This window comes from Dreissena polymorpha, unplaced genomic scaffold (assembly GCF_020536995.1).
Source record: "Dreissena polymorpha isolate Duluth1 unplaced genomic scaffold, UMN_Dpol_1.0 chrUn020, whole genome shotgun sequence".
NCBI classification, from domain to species: domain Eukaryota; kingdom Metazoa; phylum Mollusca; class Bivalvia; order Myida; family Dreissenidae; genus Dreissena; species Dreissena polymorpha.
In genome coordinates this window covers 60,365-76,789 of record NW_026273334.1, presented here as the reverse complement: position 1 = coordinate 76,789, position 16,425 = coordinate 60,365, and the positions used below count along the sequence as shown (strand labels likewise).

The window sequence follows — 16,425 nt, the reverse complement described above, 5'->3', positions numbered from 1 at the left end:
GTCTTTAGAGAAAAACAACACATAAGTTTTGAACTAGCTAATGAACTATTGAACTATCGAATGAACCATTGAACTACCGAATGAACTATTGAACTACCTAATGAACTATTGAACTACCGAACGAACTATTGAATTACCTAATGAACTATTTAACTACCTTATGAACTATTGAACTACCGAATGAACAATATACATGTAACTACCTCATGAACTATTGAACTACCTAATGAACTATTGAACTACCTAATGAACTATTGAACTACCTAATGAACTATTGAACTACCGAAGAACTATTGAACTACCTAATGAACTATTGAACTACCTAATGAACTATTGAACTACCGAAGAACTATTGAACTACCTAATGAACTATTGAACTACCTAATAAACTATTGCACTATCGAACTAACTATTGAATATCTATCTCTATTTGTTGTTGAATAACTCAAGGAAAGGAGTATAGACGTTTTGGAATCACGAGACCCAAAAAAAATCTAATATGACGTCAGTTTATTGAAATGTCACACTGACATTAACATGCTTATTAACAACGCTAAAATACAGTTTATCAAGGTATATGTGTTGTGTTAAAGGGATTCCGTCTTTAGTAGTATGTATATTGTTCATAATTATACTTTTTGAATCTGTGAGAAAAAGTTGGAAAAGTATCGTTTTGAACATCTGTGAACAAGTCCCTTTAATATAATTGTAGATATTATCACAATATATTTTGTTCTTGTTGTATGGCGTTGTACTGAAACGAGAATTTTGTAACGAGTAGATAGAGCGCGTTTAAGCACGTGCATTTTATCATTCAATTTCCCGAAATTGTTCAGAACTATTTTCAGAACATTTTGCTCCGCAAAATAATACAAACTTGAGTTCATGTTTTATATATAGTAACACATTCACCACACATAGTCAACCCTCATGTCGGTCATTTATGGTGTTTGTGACAAAAACCCAAAACAACATTGTTTTTAATTGTGTGTTTTATTTATTTATATTGCGTATGTGCACTACATGCACTCGTTTTATTGTCGAAATAGCAGCTAATCGCGTTCCTAAATAATATGGCAACATCTGTTTAAATCAGTCGTAGAGAAGATTGTCAGAAAACACGAATACAAATTAAAAAAAAAAACAACAAACTATTTAACAGTTTTTAAATACAACATAAAATCATTATTTAAGTTTCTTTAATACGCATATTTATCAACAGTAATTATCTGTATTTAACAAGTTTAAGGAAAGAACTTCATCGAAATGGGCAATCTCCACGCAGGGTTGTCGTTCCATGCTCTCACATACAACCCCTGCCATCACAAGATAATCCTACCAGGTTCGGTAGGATGCTATTATTGTTTTGTTTAGGTATAATAGTATAAAAAGGAGTTTCATTTTTTTTTTTTGAAAATAGTGTTTAAGTTAAGGTTCATAATAAAAAAATTAGCTTAAATTCAAAAAAGTAAAAATTACTTGTTTACAAATTTAAAAATAACCGTTGATACTTTAAGCCGCCATTATTGTACCACGTGGCTCGGCTATTATGACGTAGTTGGTTATAAGTACGGCAGGTATTTTAGATCATGATATATATAAATACATTATTCTTTTAATCGGTAAAACTTTACAGTCTTTTGTTTCCACAAAAGTAACAACTTGACTGCAAATGCCTTTTTGGCGTTTACACATTGTTATCTATGCCGTTGATACTGTAATACTCTATTATTGTATCACGTGGCACGGCTATCATCACGTGGTTCTGTATGACGGAAGAGATTTGATCCAGCTATGCTGTTCCAGTCAAATCTCTGCGCGGAGGTTGCGCAATGGGTTGTGGACGAGTCCGTGTAAATTAGATACGACAGATGCACAGCAAAACTTTTCTACCGTTCATGCGTTTTACTCCACATAAATATACGGGCATAATTTTTATACAAATCTTGCATGATGTACGTTAATCTGTCTTTAGAGAAAAACAACACATAAGTTTTGAACTATCTAATCAACTATTGAACTATCGAGTACACTATTGAACTACCGAAAGAGCTATTGAACTACCTACTAAACTAATGAACTACCTAATTAACTATTGAACTACCGAATAAACTATTGAACTACCGAATAAACTATTGAACTACCTAATGAACTACCTTATGAACTATTGAACTACCAAATTAACTATTGAACTACCTAATGAACTATTGAACTACCTAATGAACTATTGAACAACCTAATGAGCTATTGAACTACCTAATGAACTAGTGAACTACCGAATGAACTATTGAACTATCTAATGAACTATTGAAATACCTAATGAACTATTGAACTACATTATAAACTATTGAACTACCTAATCAACTTTTGAACTACCTAATGCACTATTGAACTACCGAATGAACTATTGAACTACTTAATGAACAATTAAACTACTTATTGAACTATTGAACTACCTAATGAACTATTAAACTACCGAATGAACTATTGAACTACCGATAAACTATTGAACTACCTAATGAACTATTGAACTACCGAATGAACTATTGAACTACCGAATGAAGTATTGAACTACCTAATGAACTATTGAACTACCGAAGAACTATTGAACTACCTTGTGCACTATTAATCTACCTAATAAACAATTGAACTACCTAACGAACTATTGAACTACCTAATGAACTATTGAACTACCGAAGGAACTGTTGAACTACCTAATGAACTATTGAACTACATTATAAACTATTGAACTACCTAATCAACTTTTGAACTACCTAATGAACTATTGAACTACCGAATGAACTATTGAACTACTTAATGAACAATTGAACTAATTAATGAGCTATTGAACCACCTAATGAACTATTGAATTACCGAATGAACTATTGAACTACCTAATGAACTATTGAACTGCCTAATGAGCTATTGAACTACCTTATGAGCTATTGAACTACCTAATGAACTATTGAACTACCAAATGAACTATTGAACTACCTTATCAACTTTTGAACTACCTAATGAACTATTGAACTACCGAATGAACTATTGAACTACTTAATGAACAATTGAACTAATTAATAAGCTATTGAACTACCTAATGAACTATTGAACTACCGAATGAACTATTGAACTACCTAATGAACTATTGAACTGCCTAATGAGCTATTGAACCACCTTATGAGCTATTGAACTACCTAACGAACTATTGAACTACCAAATTAACTATTGAACTACCTAACTAACTATTGAACTATCGAATGAACTATTAAACTATCTATCGTAATTACTCTAGGTTTTCGGACACTCTTAATTTTCGGACACCCTTTTTTTAGCAAAAATAATTATTTTTCGTGACTCTTAATTTTCGGACACACGAGTTTTCGACCAAAATTAATGTCTCTAAGTTTTCGGACAGTATATTTACCAGCGCTATTATACCAAATGTCGGTCCTGTTTTCAATATCTAATGACACTTCGATCATGGGGTTTTACAACCAGATTAACATCATTAAACATGCCTGAGGGCAACGGACCATTACATTTGCGTTATTGTGTAAATTACCTTGTAAACCGGTATTAAACAATTGTTTCGCCCGATAGCATAAGCGCTGTGACAATTACCAGGGGTAGTGCCAATTACTCGTTCAATTATCAACCGCAATGGTACTTCACCTTCTCAGTAAAATAACTGTGACAAATACTAAACGCTTCAAAGTGTGATGGAAGGTGTTAGACAACAAGTATCGGAAATGAACAAACAAAGAATTCATATATTGCTTTTTTTATCGCGTGAATTACAGGTTCATACTAGCGATTATCGGTACATCACTTGCTCATCTTTGAACTCGTTGGTCAAAGTACAACCTAGTAGTAACTTTCTGTCAACAAATTCAGCATTTAAAATTATTTAAAATGCATTTTAAACATATATAACTAATTTATACTATACGGCATGGTATTTTACAAGCGCGTGCTATTACCGGTATTCGTTGATACAATTGACGCTATTTTTGGACACTTTGATTTTCGACTCTAAGTTTTCGGACACCTGTATTTTGTGAATATTTTCTGTATCTAAGTTTTCGGACACGAAAAAATTTGTAAGTGTCCGAAAACATAGAGTAAATACGGTAATGAACTTTTGAACTACCGAATGAACTATTGAACTATCGAATGAACTATTGAACTACCTAATGAACTATTGAACTACCAAATGAACTATTGAACTACCGAATGAACTTATGAACTACCGAATGAACAATTGAACTACCTAATAAACTATTGAACTACCTAATGAACTATTGAACTACCTAATGAACTATTGAACTACCGAATGAACTTTTGAACTACCAAATGAACTATTGAACTACCGAATTAACTATTGAACTACCTAATCAACTATTGAACTACCTAATGAACTGTTGAACTACCTAATGAACTATTGAACTACCGATTGAAATATTTAACTACCTAATGAACTATTTTGACGGAAAACTGATCCAAAATATGCCCTAGTCAAGATTTCTTCTCAATAACAAAATTATGTGCAAGACGAAGTTAGAATACATAGAGGATATTTGTTGGATTCGGTGGATTATCGATTTTAATTCACGAGTGATCATAGAAAATAATATTTTCACGAGTGGCGCAGCCACGAGTGAAAATATATATTTCTATGATCACGAGTGAATTAAAATCGATATTCCACCGAATGCAACACATTTTCTTTTTATTTTGAGCTTTTTTCACAGTTTATATACATTGTTAAAGAGTTTAACTAAAGAATTTCGCTAGGATAATGACGTCATTTCGTCAAAAAATGACGTCATTTCACAGTAAACAATGAAAATTATCGATAATTTTCACTGATAATTTTCACTGTTTGAAACAGTGAAATTATCAGTTTTAATTCACTGATATTTTTCTATAAACCACCGGAAAGCATAAAATAAAAATAAATTTCGCATCCTTCGTTGTTAATTAAAAAATCTTTTTCGCCTGAATATTAATTTATTACATAATCATCATACTTCCATTTCGTTTTTTGTTAGAAAATCTCGATGTCGCCTGGATGCGTGTTAACCTCATGTGTATCAAAGCATAAAAGCGATGCGTATTGGCCTATTTAATCTATTTTCCTAATGAATGTGATTTTTTAAACAATTCCTTGGAGAAAAAAAAACCTTTAACGAAAACCCGTCCTTTAAAAATAGATCTAGCAAACTTGATTTCAAAAAGACTACATAGGATCTGGCATGAGTTGTCATATCATACCATATTTTATTAAACGAGTTCAGGAATTGTGTTTGTAAGCGAGCCTTTGGCGAGCTTACTAACGAATTTCCTGAACGAGTTTAATAAAATATGGTATGATATGACAACGAGTGTCAGATCTTTTTTATCACATGCTTTTTAATGAGCAAATTAAATAAATATTTACGCAAACATTATGATAAATCCCGAATGTTGTTTACCTTTCGTGACGTCATTTGACGTTGCAAAGTCATTTAAGCAAAATAACAAAATGCGATTGGTCAGTAAACAAAAACTAAGCCAATGAAAACTCTAAAAAAGTATAGAACACATGTGTAATATAAAAATATATGTAATGGTTATATTACATGGGAAACAGGGTGTGGCATGTGATAAAAAAGGATTCTGGCATTGTAAGAGAGGAAATGATCGAAAAAAAGGAGAAATCACATCGTGCCTTTCGATTTTTTACATTAATATAAAACAAAATATGTATGCTTCAGCTTACACGAACTAAAATCCAATCGACAGGAGATTCCACCACACCATACTGAGAACTCCGGACTCTCTAGCAGTAAAGACTGTCCGTATCTACGATATTGACGCTGTCTCCAATCTGGTTTCCTCTGCGATCCTGACAATAGCACATCGCACCCCTGCATCCGATGGGCTTGTAGTTTCAGAAGCGGTCACAATAGAATCGCTGACCAACGTTTATCGTTTGCTTGAAGGCATACTGGTCACCTGCGCACTCTGTGGAGGTTACACAACACGTTATTTATTTTATTTTAATGTTTTCGTTTGTTCAACGTATGAGCTATTGAGCGCGAATGAAGCTATGAGTTAAATACAACTTATGACGAAATTATTACAATATTGTATTACATATAAGTATTTTCAAACGCACATCAGGTAAAAATTTATCATGAGTTGGCATATATTCAGCAATTTTTAACGTAATATAATAAAAAATGCACATGCAAAACTTCATGTGAAGAGGATCAATGCATGCAAGTTTGGATGGTGCACGTTAAAAAAGGTAAAACATGATCCAAAACGTGGGTGTCCACGGACATGCATGAATGTCCATGGTGGCTTGTCTACTTGGTAGATGGCATATACCCACTTGTATATAAGCCTTTGTATTAATATTCGCATATGCAAAGGTATCAATATTATTTTAATGATTTGTTGATGCCACAACTAATATTGGAATACTGATTTTCACACTATATAGACATATCGTTGTATATTTTCTGAGTTTATCTTTTTTTTCTTGGGCATATTGATTGTTTTTAAACGCCGTTGCAGCATATATATTTTAAGTTCACGTTTTCTTACGGTAGTCCATGTCGACGGCCTCCCACCTGTTGACCGCGAAACAAGAAATCTCAGTGCCGTCAGGAGTAACACAGATAGCTCTGTTAAAAGTAAAAGTTGCGGTTTATAGTCTGCTTCGATATACATCTTCAGCCGATTTCGACATTAACCCCCTAATAGCTCTGAAAGATAAACGGCGAGTATCAGCGTTAAATCATACCGTCAAATATTAATATTGCTTTTAACTTAAATAAAATACCTTTAACAAGGCACTTTTAACTGGCTTTATGTCGGCCGACTTATTCTACAAAATCTCTGTGACGTCGGCAGCGACGCAGAAAGACCTGAAATCTAAGCGGCGAGTATCTGCGTGTCATCACACCGGATGAGATAAATATTGCTTTAATCTGGGAAAAGGCAACATCATTACCAAGAGTTATTTTTGTTTCAGATTTGTTTGTTCTATAAATAAATACTTTAAGCCTCTTACGTTTCTGTATTGATACAATCCCATTGCGAATAATAAAAAGGTAATTGCCGATATGTTTTGATGACAATTTGGAAAATGTTGTCGTGCGCAAGAACGGATAAAGTAACAGAAGATCTTACTGGGAGCCTTGGTACTGCGTCCCCATGAAATCACCATTCGCGGCATAAAGAGGTCGCTCAAATCTGTTTGCGGCTTCCCATTCGGCAAGCCTGACGATGCAGGGACCTAGAAAACGCGTCGTGGGTCCGTCTGTGGGGATAATCAAAGATTTAATAAAAGACAAATATTGGTGTTATCGCGAGTTCCCGTCGTTTCGAGACCCCAGAGATTTCAGTCACGTGATAAACTATGTCTTTGGCATCAATAATGACGATCAATATTAGCAGGTTTTCTGAGATAACACGGATCTCCCCCAAATATCTGTTGATGTGTACAGTCTTTGTCGATTGATAGATCTTTGGTGGTTATTACTCAATGTACGAAGTATTATTTTTAAAAAATTAAAAACTGTTCTTGATCCGCATTAACATTTGCGTAACAAGCCGAGTACAGCCCGAGTATAGAGGGGGGGGACGGGTCCTTCAAGTCAAAATTTCTAAATACACCTACGAAATCGTAATGGCTCGCGCAAAATAGCCCAGCTTGTTCAAAAATAACACATACCGTAGGAAACTGGATCGAGGCACGTAATCATACATCCGTATTGACAGCACTTCTGGCTGCCGTGGCAAGCATCGTCACCTTGACATTGCACTGGACAGATCATGGTAACGTCATCGTCGGCAGTACATTGACGTTTTCCTCCTGTGAACATATTGCTTCAATTTTAAGTAAAACATTCGTAAAGAAGCGCGAGATATAAATTGAGGACCCCAAACCAATACAAAAGTTTTCTTGGGATCGTTTAAAATGTGTATATGTGTATGTTCGATTTTTAATCTCACACGGTTAAAAACATTTGCGCACGTGCACGGTTCACACACTTATGCAAAAGAGCGGCTTCACTTCGAATGACCGTTTGAGTCGAAAGAACATGTCACCCATTACAAATGAAAATAGATTAAATCACTGTTATAAAATTATATGTTACTATTTTATACCCCCGGCTATGAGTGTATCAAAGTTATATATTTGTCAATGCTGTTAAATTTTGTCCTATTCAATGTTACAAATGAGCGTACAAAACATTTGACTAATAAAAAAAGGATTGCAAAACGCTGTTTCGGCAAATGTAACTTGAAAATGATAAGTAACTTGAAAATGATTAGGAACATAAATAGGTCTATGAAATGCATTGTATTATTTGTTATTAACAATTTGCCATCAAAACAAGTTTTGTATTGCGATCACTGATTACAAATATGTGCCGTGGTAACAAATTTATAAGGGTGGTCGCATCTATGTCGAGTTGCATGGGTTAAGGTTCATGTGGACCCAAACGGTAGGGCATAGCTACTAGACACAGTATGCACACCTGATATAAACTACGCAGTAAGAGTGTGTGTGTTTTTCTTAAAATTAGTCTTCATACACCAGTTTGATTCATTATTGATGATGGGGAAATGTAAAAAAAAATCAAAATAATTTCAATTGAAATATCGTGTAGAATGTTTCACTCAACCCCATAATCACCATTAATGAAAAAAAAAACGTCAACGCAATTCAATATAGCAAACGGACACATTCTAGAACTTTTTTCAGGAGAGACATATCTGTCCCTATCTACGCCTTTATATCAGAAAAATAACTAAAAACATATAAATATTAAAACTGTGATCACCGCCTTGGAATGGTCAATTCAGAAATAATAAAATAGGTTACTGTAAAGTGGTTTTGGTATTATAATGTGGAGTAGAAGCTTTTTACTGTAGCTTCTATATGGTCTGCATTCGCCCTTGTGCTTCAGAGGTACGCCCCTGAAACATTATGATATTTGCTAATAACAGACGTCAATTGTTACAGTTATAAACACGGTGGGAGTTCACATATTTGAAACGCTTTAGAAATTACTTATTGTGAGATGCTCAATCAAGTAAAAACTCGTTTTACGGTCCAGAACCTTTCCTATAGAAATACGGGATATGAAACAATTTATCCCTTGACATTCTTAACCTAAATAAAGGAAGCGTCAGGCTTTATGCTCTTAAAATGAAATACAATTACAACATGTATCTACATGTATACAGTGACCATTATTCACCTAACAATATTCTTTTCGAATCTCCTTAATATTTTTTAATATATCAATATTGTAATGTAACGAACGTTACTATTCGTTAACTGGATCGAATCCGGGATATTACACATAAACGACATTATAACAAACAATGGAAATATCTCAGAAACTGTTATATTACAAAAACTAAAATCAAAACGAAACTGGTTAGCAGAAACGAACATCATTAAATTAGCTATACCTACACCATGGAAGGAAATACTCAAATCAGATGAATCGATTAACTCAAACGTAAACATTAAAACTACATACCCTTACGGCAAAAACCTTGACTTGAAGACTTCACAATCTACAAAGCGCATATGAAAAGTGAAAGACGAACACTTACCTTCGGCGACACTTTCACCGGAAGCGATGGCATTGAGACGCCACATTGCACTTTGGGCATGCGTGGCCCAAGTCTGCCAAGTTTCGTCGCTCTGGGTCACCTACTCCGAGAGATAATCGCGACTTCAGGCTCCTATTATGGGGTAACGGGCCCAATACGGGCCAGTTAGCGTACCTTCGGCGACACTTTCACCGGAAGCGATGGCACTGAGACGCCACATTGCACCTTTGGCATGCGTGGCCCATCGGGCCGAACAAGTCTGCCAAGTTTTGTCGCTCTGGGTCACCTACTCCGAGAGATAATCGCGACTTCAGGCTCCTATTATGGGGTAACGGGGCCAATACGGGCCAGTTAGCGTACCTTCGGCGACACTTTCACCGGAAGCGATGGCACTGAGACGCCACATTGCACTTTTGTATAAATATATTACCGTTAAGTAGATCAAATAAATTTGCGAACTAGAAGCAATTGTTATCAATTGATGCGTTTTCTCGCTAAGCGTACTGTTATTGTAACGTGAAACTCGTGCAAAACGTGCAAGAATAAACAGATTTTTAAATATAGGGATCAGTTATTGCGTGAAAAGCAAAATGCAAATGGAGTTCACGAATGCCAGATTAAGTTTTACGAGCTATACAAACGATTGTCATTATGCACTGTTAGTTTTCAGTGTTTTTTTTATCTACAGTGTTTTCGTATGCTATATCGTTCGAAATATCATATTGTCAAATATATTACAACGGTGTCTATTTGTATACTGATAAATATCATTCAATGGGCATGTGCAGGTATTTTAAACGTTTTTGGTGAGATATTCTGTCGCACTTTACAAATAGTTTATAGTACATGTATAATGTTATTTTATTGTTGCATTAAAGATGTGCATGCATTTTGAAATGTTTTTGGTGAGTTTTTCTGTCGCACTTTACAAATAGTTAATAGTACATGTATAATGTTATTTTATTGTTGCATTAAAGATAAATCTGCCACTGACCTTACTATATTAATATATAAAATGCCGTTACGAAGATTCAAATTTATTTACGAAGTGAACTAGAAACAATTTTAAATCATGTGTGGCTATCCTCACTTAGTATACTGTTATTGCCACACACAAAAACTCGTGCAAAACATGCACAAATAAAACAGACTGTGAATTAAGGGAGTAATTGTGTGTAAAATATTAAATACTAATCTAGTTCACGAGTACTGGGTCAATGTTATTTAGCTATACAAAACAGGTCTTTTTGTGTTTTGTTCGTCTTGATTTCAATTTTCATTCTTTTTTCAGCTATTTTTTTGTTTTTATATTTAGAATAATTATTCAATATGCATGTGCATGTATTATTGTTTTGGCGACTCTTTATGTCTCAATGTTTATATACCTTACAGTACATATCAACTGTTGTTACATTGCTCCATGGAAATTTATAGTTTGACCCGAATGGGTCTTTGTTCCAATCTATCTCTCATTATTTATATGTTACTATTAATCCTTTTTTGTATATATATTTTTGTTGTTGTTTCTTTTTAATCTTTGTATGGTTGCATAGAGAGAAAAATACGTTCTCACAAATGATATTGTCAAGCAAAATACAATGTATAGTTTATGAAACATTCATTACTGGAACTTGGATCATGAATTTTCGCATACAGTGTACTCATACGACCCATATCTCAATTACACTTAACATATTGTTTAGGATGAATAGCTCTTCTCTATTTTTTTAAAACGAAACCAACTAGACAAGCACACACAAATTATTACTCGCATCACCCTCCAACTTTTTTAAAGGATTAAACTATGTACTTTGAATGTAAAAGGGCTAAACAATAAAGACAACCGAATAAAAATCTTCAAATGGTTAGACGAAAAAATATACTTTATGCCTACTACAAGAAAGTCACTCGACACATTCTTTAGCACAAACCTTAAAGAATGAATGGGACGGAGACATCTATCTTAGTGGACAACATACAAATAAACAAGGCATTGCTTTTTGATTAAAAACAATACAGGGATCACAGTCGATAACTTAAACGAAATAATAATTGGCAGACTAGCAAGTATAGATATCAAAATACACGAAACACAATAAACATTAATCAACGTCTACGGTCCAAACATAGATGATTCCACATTTTACGAAACATTACAATCCTTCATAATTAATAACCGAGATAAAAGTTTTATAATCGGTGGTTATTTCAATACTGTCCTGAACCCATCAGTAGATAAAAAGAATGGAAACCTTTATACTCATCCTAAAAATAGAAACATTTTGAATAACATAATTGAAAACTACAATATGATAGACATCTGGCGTACAGTAAATCCAAACGATTGCAAATTCACCTGGCACTCAAACACAAAACCAACAATATTTTGTATATTAGACTATTTTTTAATATCCAAGTCACTTTGCAACATTATTGACACATGTAGCATTAAACCAGGATTTATGACAGACCACTCTCTAGTTGAACTTAAACTGCACAAAATACAACCTGAAAGAGGCCCAGGATACTTTAAAATTAATAACAGCATCTTGTTAGACACACAATATCAAACACAAATAAAACAGGAAATATTAAACACAGTTCAAAATAATAAAGATGCAAACCCAAACACCTTATGGGAAGTAATTAAAGGAAATATACGTAACACAACAATTAGATACACATCATGTAAACAAAAAGAAACACACAAACTTGAAACTGAACCCATCAAAACAATTGAAACACTTGAAAAACAATTAAATGAAACAAACACAAATGATACCACCGCCATTGAAAATGAAATCACATCAAACAAACAAGTATTAGAAGGAATCTATCATACACAACTCAATGGAATATACTACGAGCACGTGCACAACATGTTGAACACAATGAAAAAAATACAACATACTTCGCAAACATTGAAAAACGTAGAAGTGAACAAAAAACTATACACTAATTAGTAGTTAATGGCAATGATATAACAAACAGGACTCAAATACTAGAAGAACAACGTTTATTTTTCCAAACCCTCTATTAGCGAAAACATGTTGAAAATAACAATCCTTTTAAAAATACACATCATGCTTTAAATCTAGATGAAAAATTATTATGTGACGGATTACTTAATAAATATGAATGTGGACTAGCACTAAAAGAAATGCAAAATAACAAAAGTCCAGGATCTGATGGCATCACAATTGAATTTTATAAAATATTCTGGGATGATATTAAAACACATTTTATTAATTCACTTTACTATTCATTTAACAACAAAAACTTAACTACGCTTCAAAAACAAGGTATAATATCACTTATTCCAAAACCTGGAAAAAAACTTAGAATCCTTATCAAACTGGCGCCCGATTAGTTTACTAAACAATGATTATAAAATTGCAACTAAAAGTATATCAAACAGAATAAAAAAATATTACCATCAATCATTTCAAAATCTCAATCTGGTTTCATAAAAGGACGTAACATTGGTGAAAACGTTCGCCTTATCCAAGAATGCATAAACTATTTCAACAATTCAAACAATCCTGGTCTTATATTCTTTGCAGACTTTGAAAAGGCATTCGATTCGATTGATCATTAATTTATGTTCTCTTGTTTAGAAAATATTAACTTTGGTGAAAGTCTCATTCAATGGATCAAACTATTCTATACCGATATTAACAGTATAATCATTAACAATGGCTTCTTTTCAAACAGTTTTAACATCGAACGAGGGGTTTGACAAGGATGTCCACTCTCATCATCGCTATTTATTATTTGCATCGAGTATCTATCACATCACATCCAATCAAATAAACACATAAAAGGCATATCACTAGAACCTGATGAAGATATCAAACAGTCCCTATTTGCTGACGATGCAACTTATTTCTTAAACGACAATTACGATTCTTTCCATAACCTAAATAGAGTCACTAACCCTTTACGGAATGACATCGGGTCTTAAACTAAACAAAAGTAAATTTACTCTGCTACGAGTAGGTAAATTAAAACAAAGTAATGTCCTATATAAAAAAGAAATGAAATTTAATTGGACATCCGATGAAGCCACAACGTTAGGAATTACTTTCACAAATAATGAAAAGGATACAGTTCTTAAAATACTACCTAAATTACAGAATTTTAAAAACTGCTTAAATGGCATCATCGTAAACTTACACTGATCGGAAAACACACAGTATTGAAAACGTTTGCACTTCCTAAATTAATTTATGTATTAACAGTTCTCCCAAATCCACCAAATGATATTATTAACGATATAAAATCAGCAATATTTAATCTCATATGGGACGGTAAGCCTGATAAAATAAAACGAACTCAGTTAATTCAATCTGTAGAAAATGGAGGTATCCAATTTACGAACATTGACTCATTCTTGAATACAATCAAATGCAGCTGGGTAAAAAGATACCTAGATAATACCAATACGAGTAAATGGAAATTATTCTACCAGAAAATTCTAAAAAAATAGGGTGACTCCTTACTCTTTGAATGTAACATCAGCAATACTATCTTATATGCAATTGCAAACGAAAACATATTTCTGTCTGATGTTCTATCAGCATGGAGTGATGTCACTCATAACCTAGAAACCAAAACCAACAGTAAAACAATTTTATGGAACAACAAACACATAACTTCAAACAATAAGACGTTTTTCTATAAAGATTGGTTTGAACGAAGCATTAAATATGTCGACCAATTATATGACTACAGAATTAAGGATTTCTACTCTTTTGATGCTATATGCTACATATACGGAATACCTTTAAATAATGTTCTGAAGTACTACACACTAATCAAAAGCATACCCATACATATTAAATCTGATATCAATACAAATAATACACCATGTACTCAAACAACATTTGTAGAAAAAATACTTGGAAGAAAAAACAAAACAAATAAAATATTTTACACACTACAAATTCAAAACCCTACAGAAAACTCCAAAATCCAAAATAAATGGCAAGTCCTTTTCGGAGAACATGAGCTTAATTGGAAACACATATTTACCATGCCATATAAAGCAACTATTGAAAGCACAGTGAGAAATTTTCAATATAAATGCATCCATAGAATTATAGCTACAAATAAATATCTCTTTAAATGCAAATTATCTAACTCAAATCTGTGTGACTTCTGCGGTGAAAACATTGAAACTAACTATAGAACATCTTTTTTGGGAGTGCAAACACGTTCAGCCTATTTGGAATCAATTAGTATCTTTTCTTTAACAACAGCAACTAAACGTAAAGCTATCTTTCTTAAAATAAGTTTCGGAATTAACTAATTGAAATCAATAGACTGTAATAATCTTGTGAATTTTATTCTTATATTGATGAAATATTTTATCTTTAACATGAATTACAAAAAACAAGTACCAAATTTTAATTGTTTTGTCCATAGTCTTAAACTAAAAATCCAGATTGAGAAAGAAATAGCCCTCAGTAATTACACATTACAAATCTTTGAACAAAAATGGAATCTGATTAAATTCTCATAATGTTTTGTCCACTTATATACATTTCACTCTAACGTTAGTTTATCTTTCTAAAATATGTTTGTTTATTTTTTTATTTTATTTTTTCAATCTTACAAGATCATTTTGAATATACAACAAAACACACAAGTCCAGTATGCTTTCTTCCGACTTTATACAACTCATCATTTTTCATAACTATTCTTCTGTTGTTCTTTTCTTTTCTCTCTAAAAAAATATATATATTAACATATATTGTATAATATGTCTGAACTTTATTGCTTTGTACAATCACTATGTTGTATGATCATATACATGTTTACGTTGTATGTATTATATTGAATAAAAAAAAAGTTAATATGTCCAGCATCCTCCTGGACGGTCTACTAATATTGGAAATACATTACATAAAAAAGTGATACTAAGCACCAGTTATTATCTAAGTTCATAGCCCTTCTAAAAGAACTGATGAATAATTAACGCATAATGCCTCATTAACCTATAGTGCTTATTTATATATATATTTTTTTAAATCCCAAAACAGGAACTTCGCCCTAACCGAAAGACACTATTCTTTTTCGCTTTTGCTTTGAATGCTGCCGTATTTCGGTTATAGGATGTTTTGTCCAAATCTTTTAAATTGTAACATTGTATACATCGCTGTTCCCTATGCTACCACATAGGGCTTACGCAATGATGTAATGGTTTGATGTAACTTTACATTTTGACATATTTCTTACTTCTTTATGCATCATTATTGCTTTACCATAGTGTTTTTTTCCTTGTCATTTTCACATACTTTCTGTTGCTTGTTTGTGTTTTTTGTTGCATTATTCCAAGACAATATGCGTTATACTGTGAAGCCACTTTAATACGATTATTTATATTGCTTTGCTATGTCAACGTGATCTTTAACCTTAAATACATAATCACTCTTCTCTGTTAATGTTCTTATTTTAATAAGCATAATGTAAACCAACTGAAATTGATCTTGCAAAGAAAGTTATGTTTGTGTATGTAATGTGTATGAATATGTTCTTGTTTATTGTAAACCTTGTAAATAAAAGTGTAAAAAAAAAGGTAACGAACGCCCCCCCCCCCCCCCCCCCCCCTAAATCGCCAAAGTAAAGTCAGTACATTTCATGTTTCACACTTAACTAGATCTGTATTAACCTATTTTAACTCATTTTCCTCTTTTTCGTACGCAACATTTCCCAATAATCACAGACAGTTGCTATATGTTTAAACTTTAGACTCTCTGTCGCCGGGTTTTTCAAGTCGAACTTTGCGATTCTGAT

At 32.9% G+C, this 16,425-nt stretch overlaps 1 protein-coding gene across 1 annotated transcript; it reads right to left on the bottom strand.

The window, feature by feature from the left end:
• Window positions 1-5,599: 5,599 nt before the first annotated feature.
• Window positions 5,600-9,155, bottom strand: LOC127863624 (uncharacterized). The gene is made up of 5 exons (XM_052403250.1): window positions 8,930-9,155; window positions 7,727-7,867; window positions 7,183-7,312; window positions 6,595-6,674; window positions 5,600-6,006 (listed from the first exon to the last, which is right to left on the bottom strand). The coding sequence occupies exons 2-5, from the start codon at window positions 7,827-7,829 to the stop codon at window positions 5,933-5,935; spliced, it is 387 nt and encodes a 128-aa protein (XP_052259210.1). The 5' UTR covers window positions 7,830-7,867; window positions 8,930-9,155; the 3' UTR covers window positions 5,600-5,932.
• Window positions 9,156-16,425: the final 7,270 nt, after the last annotated feature.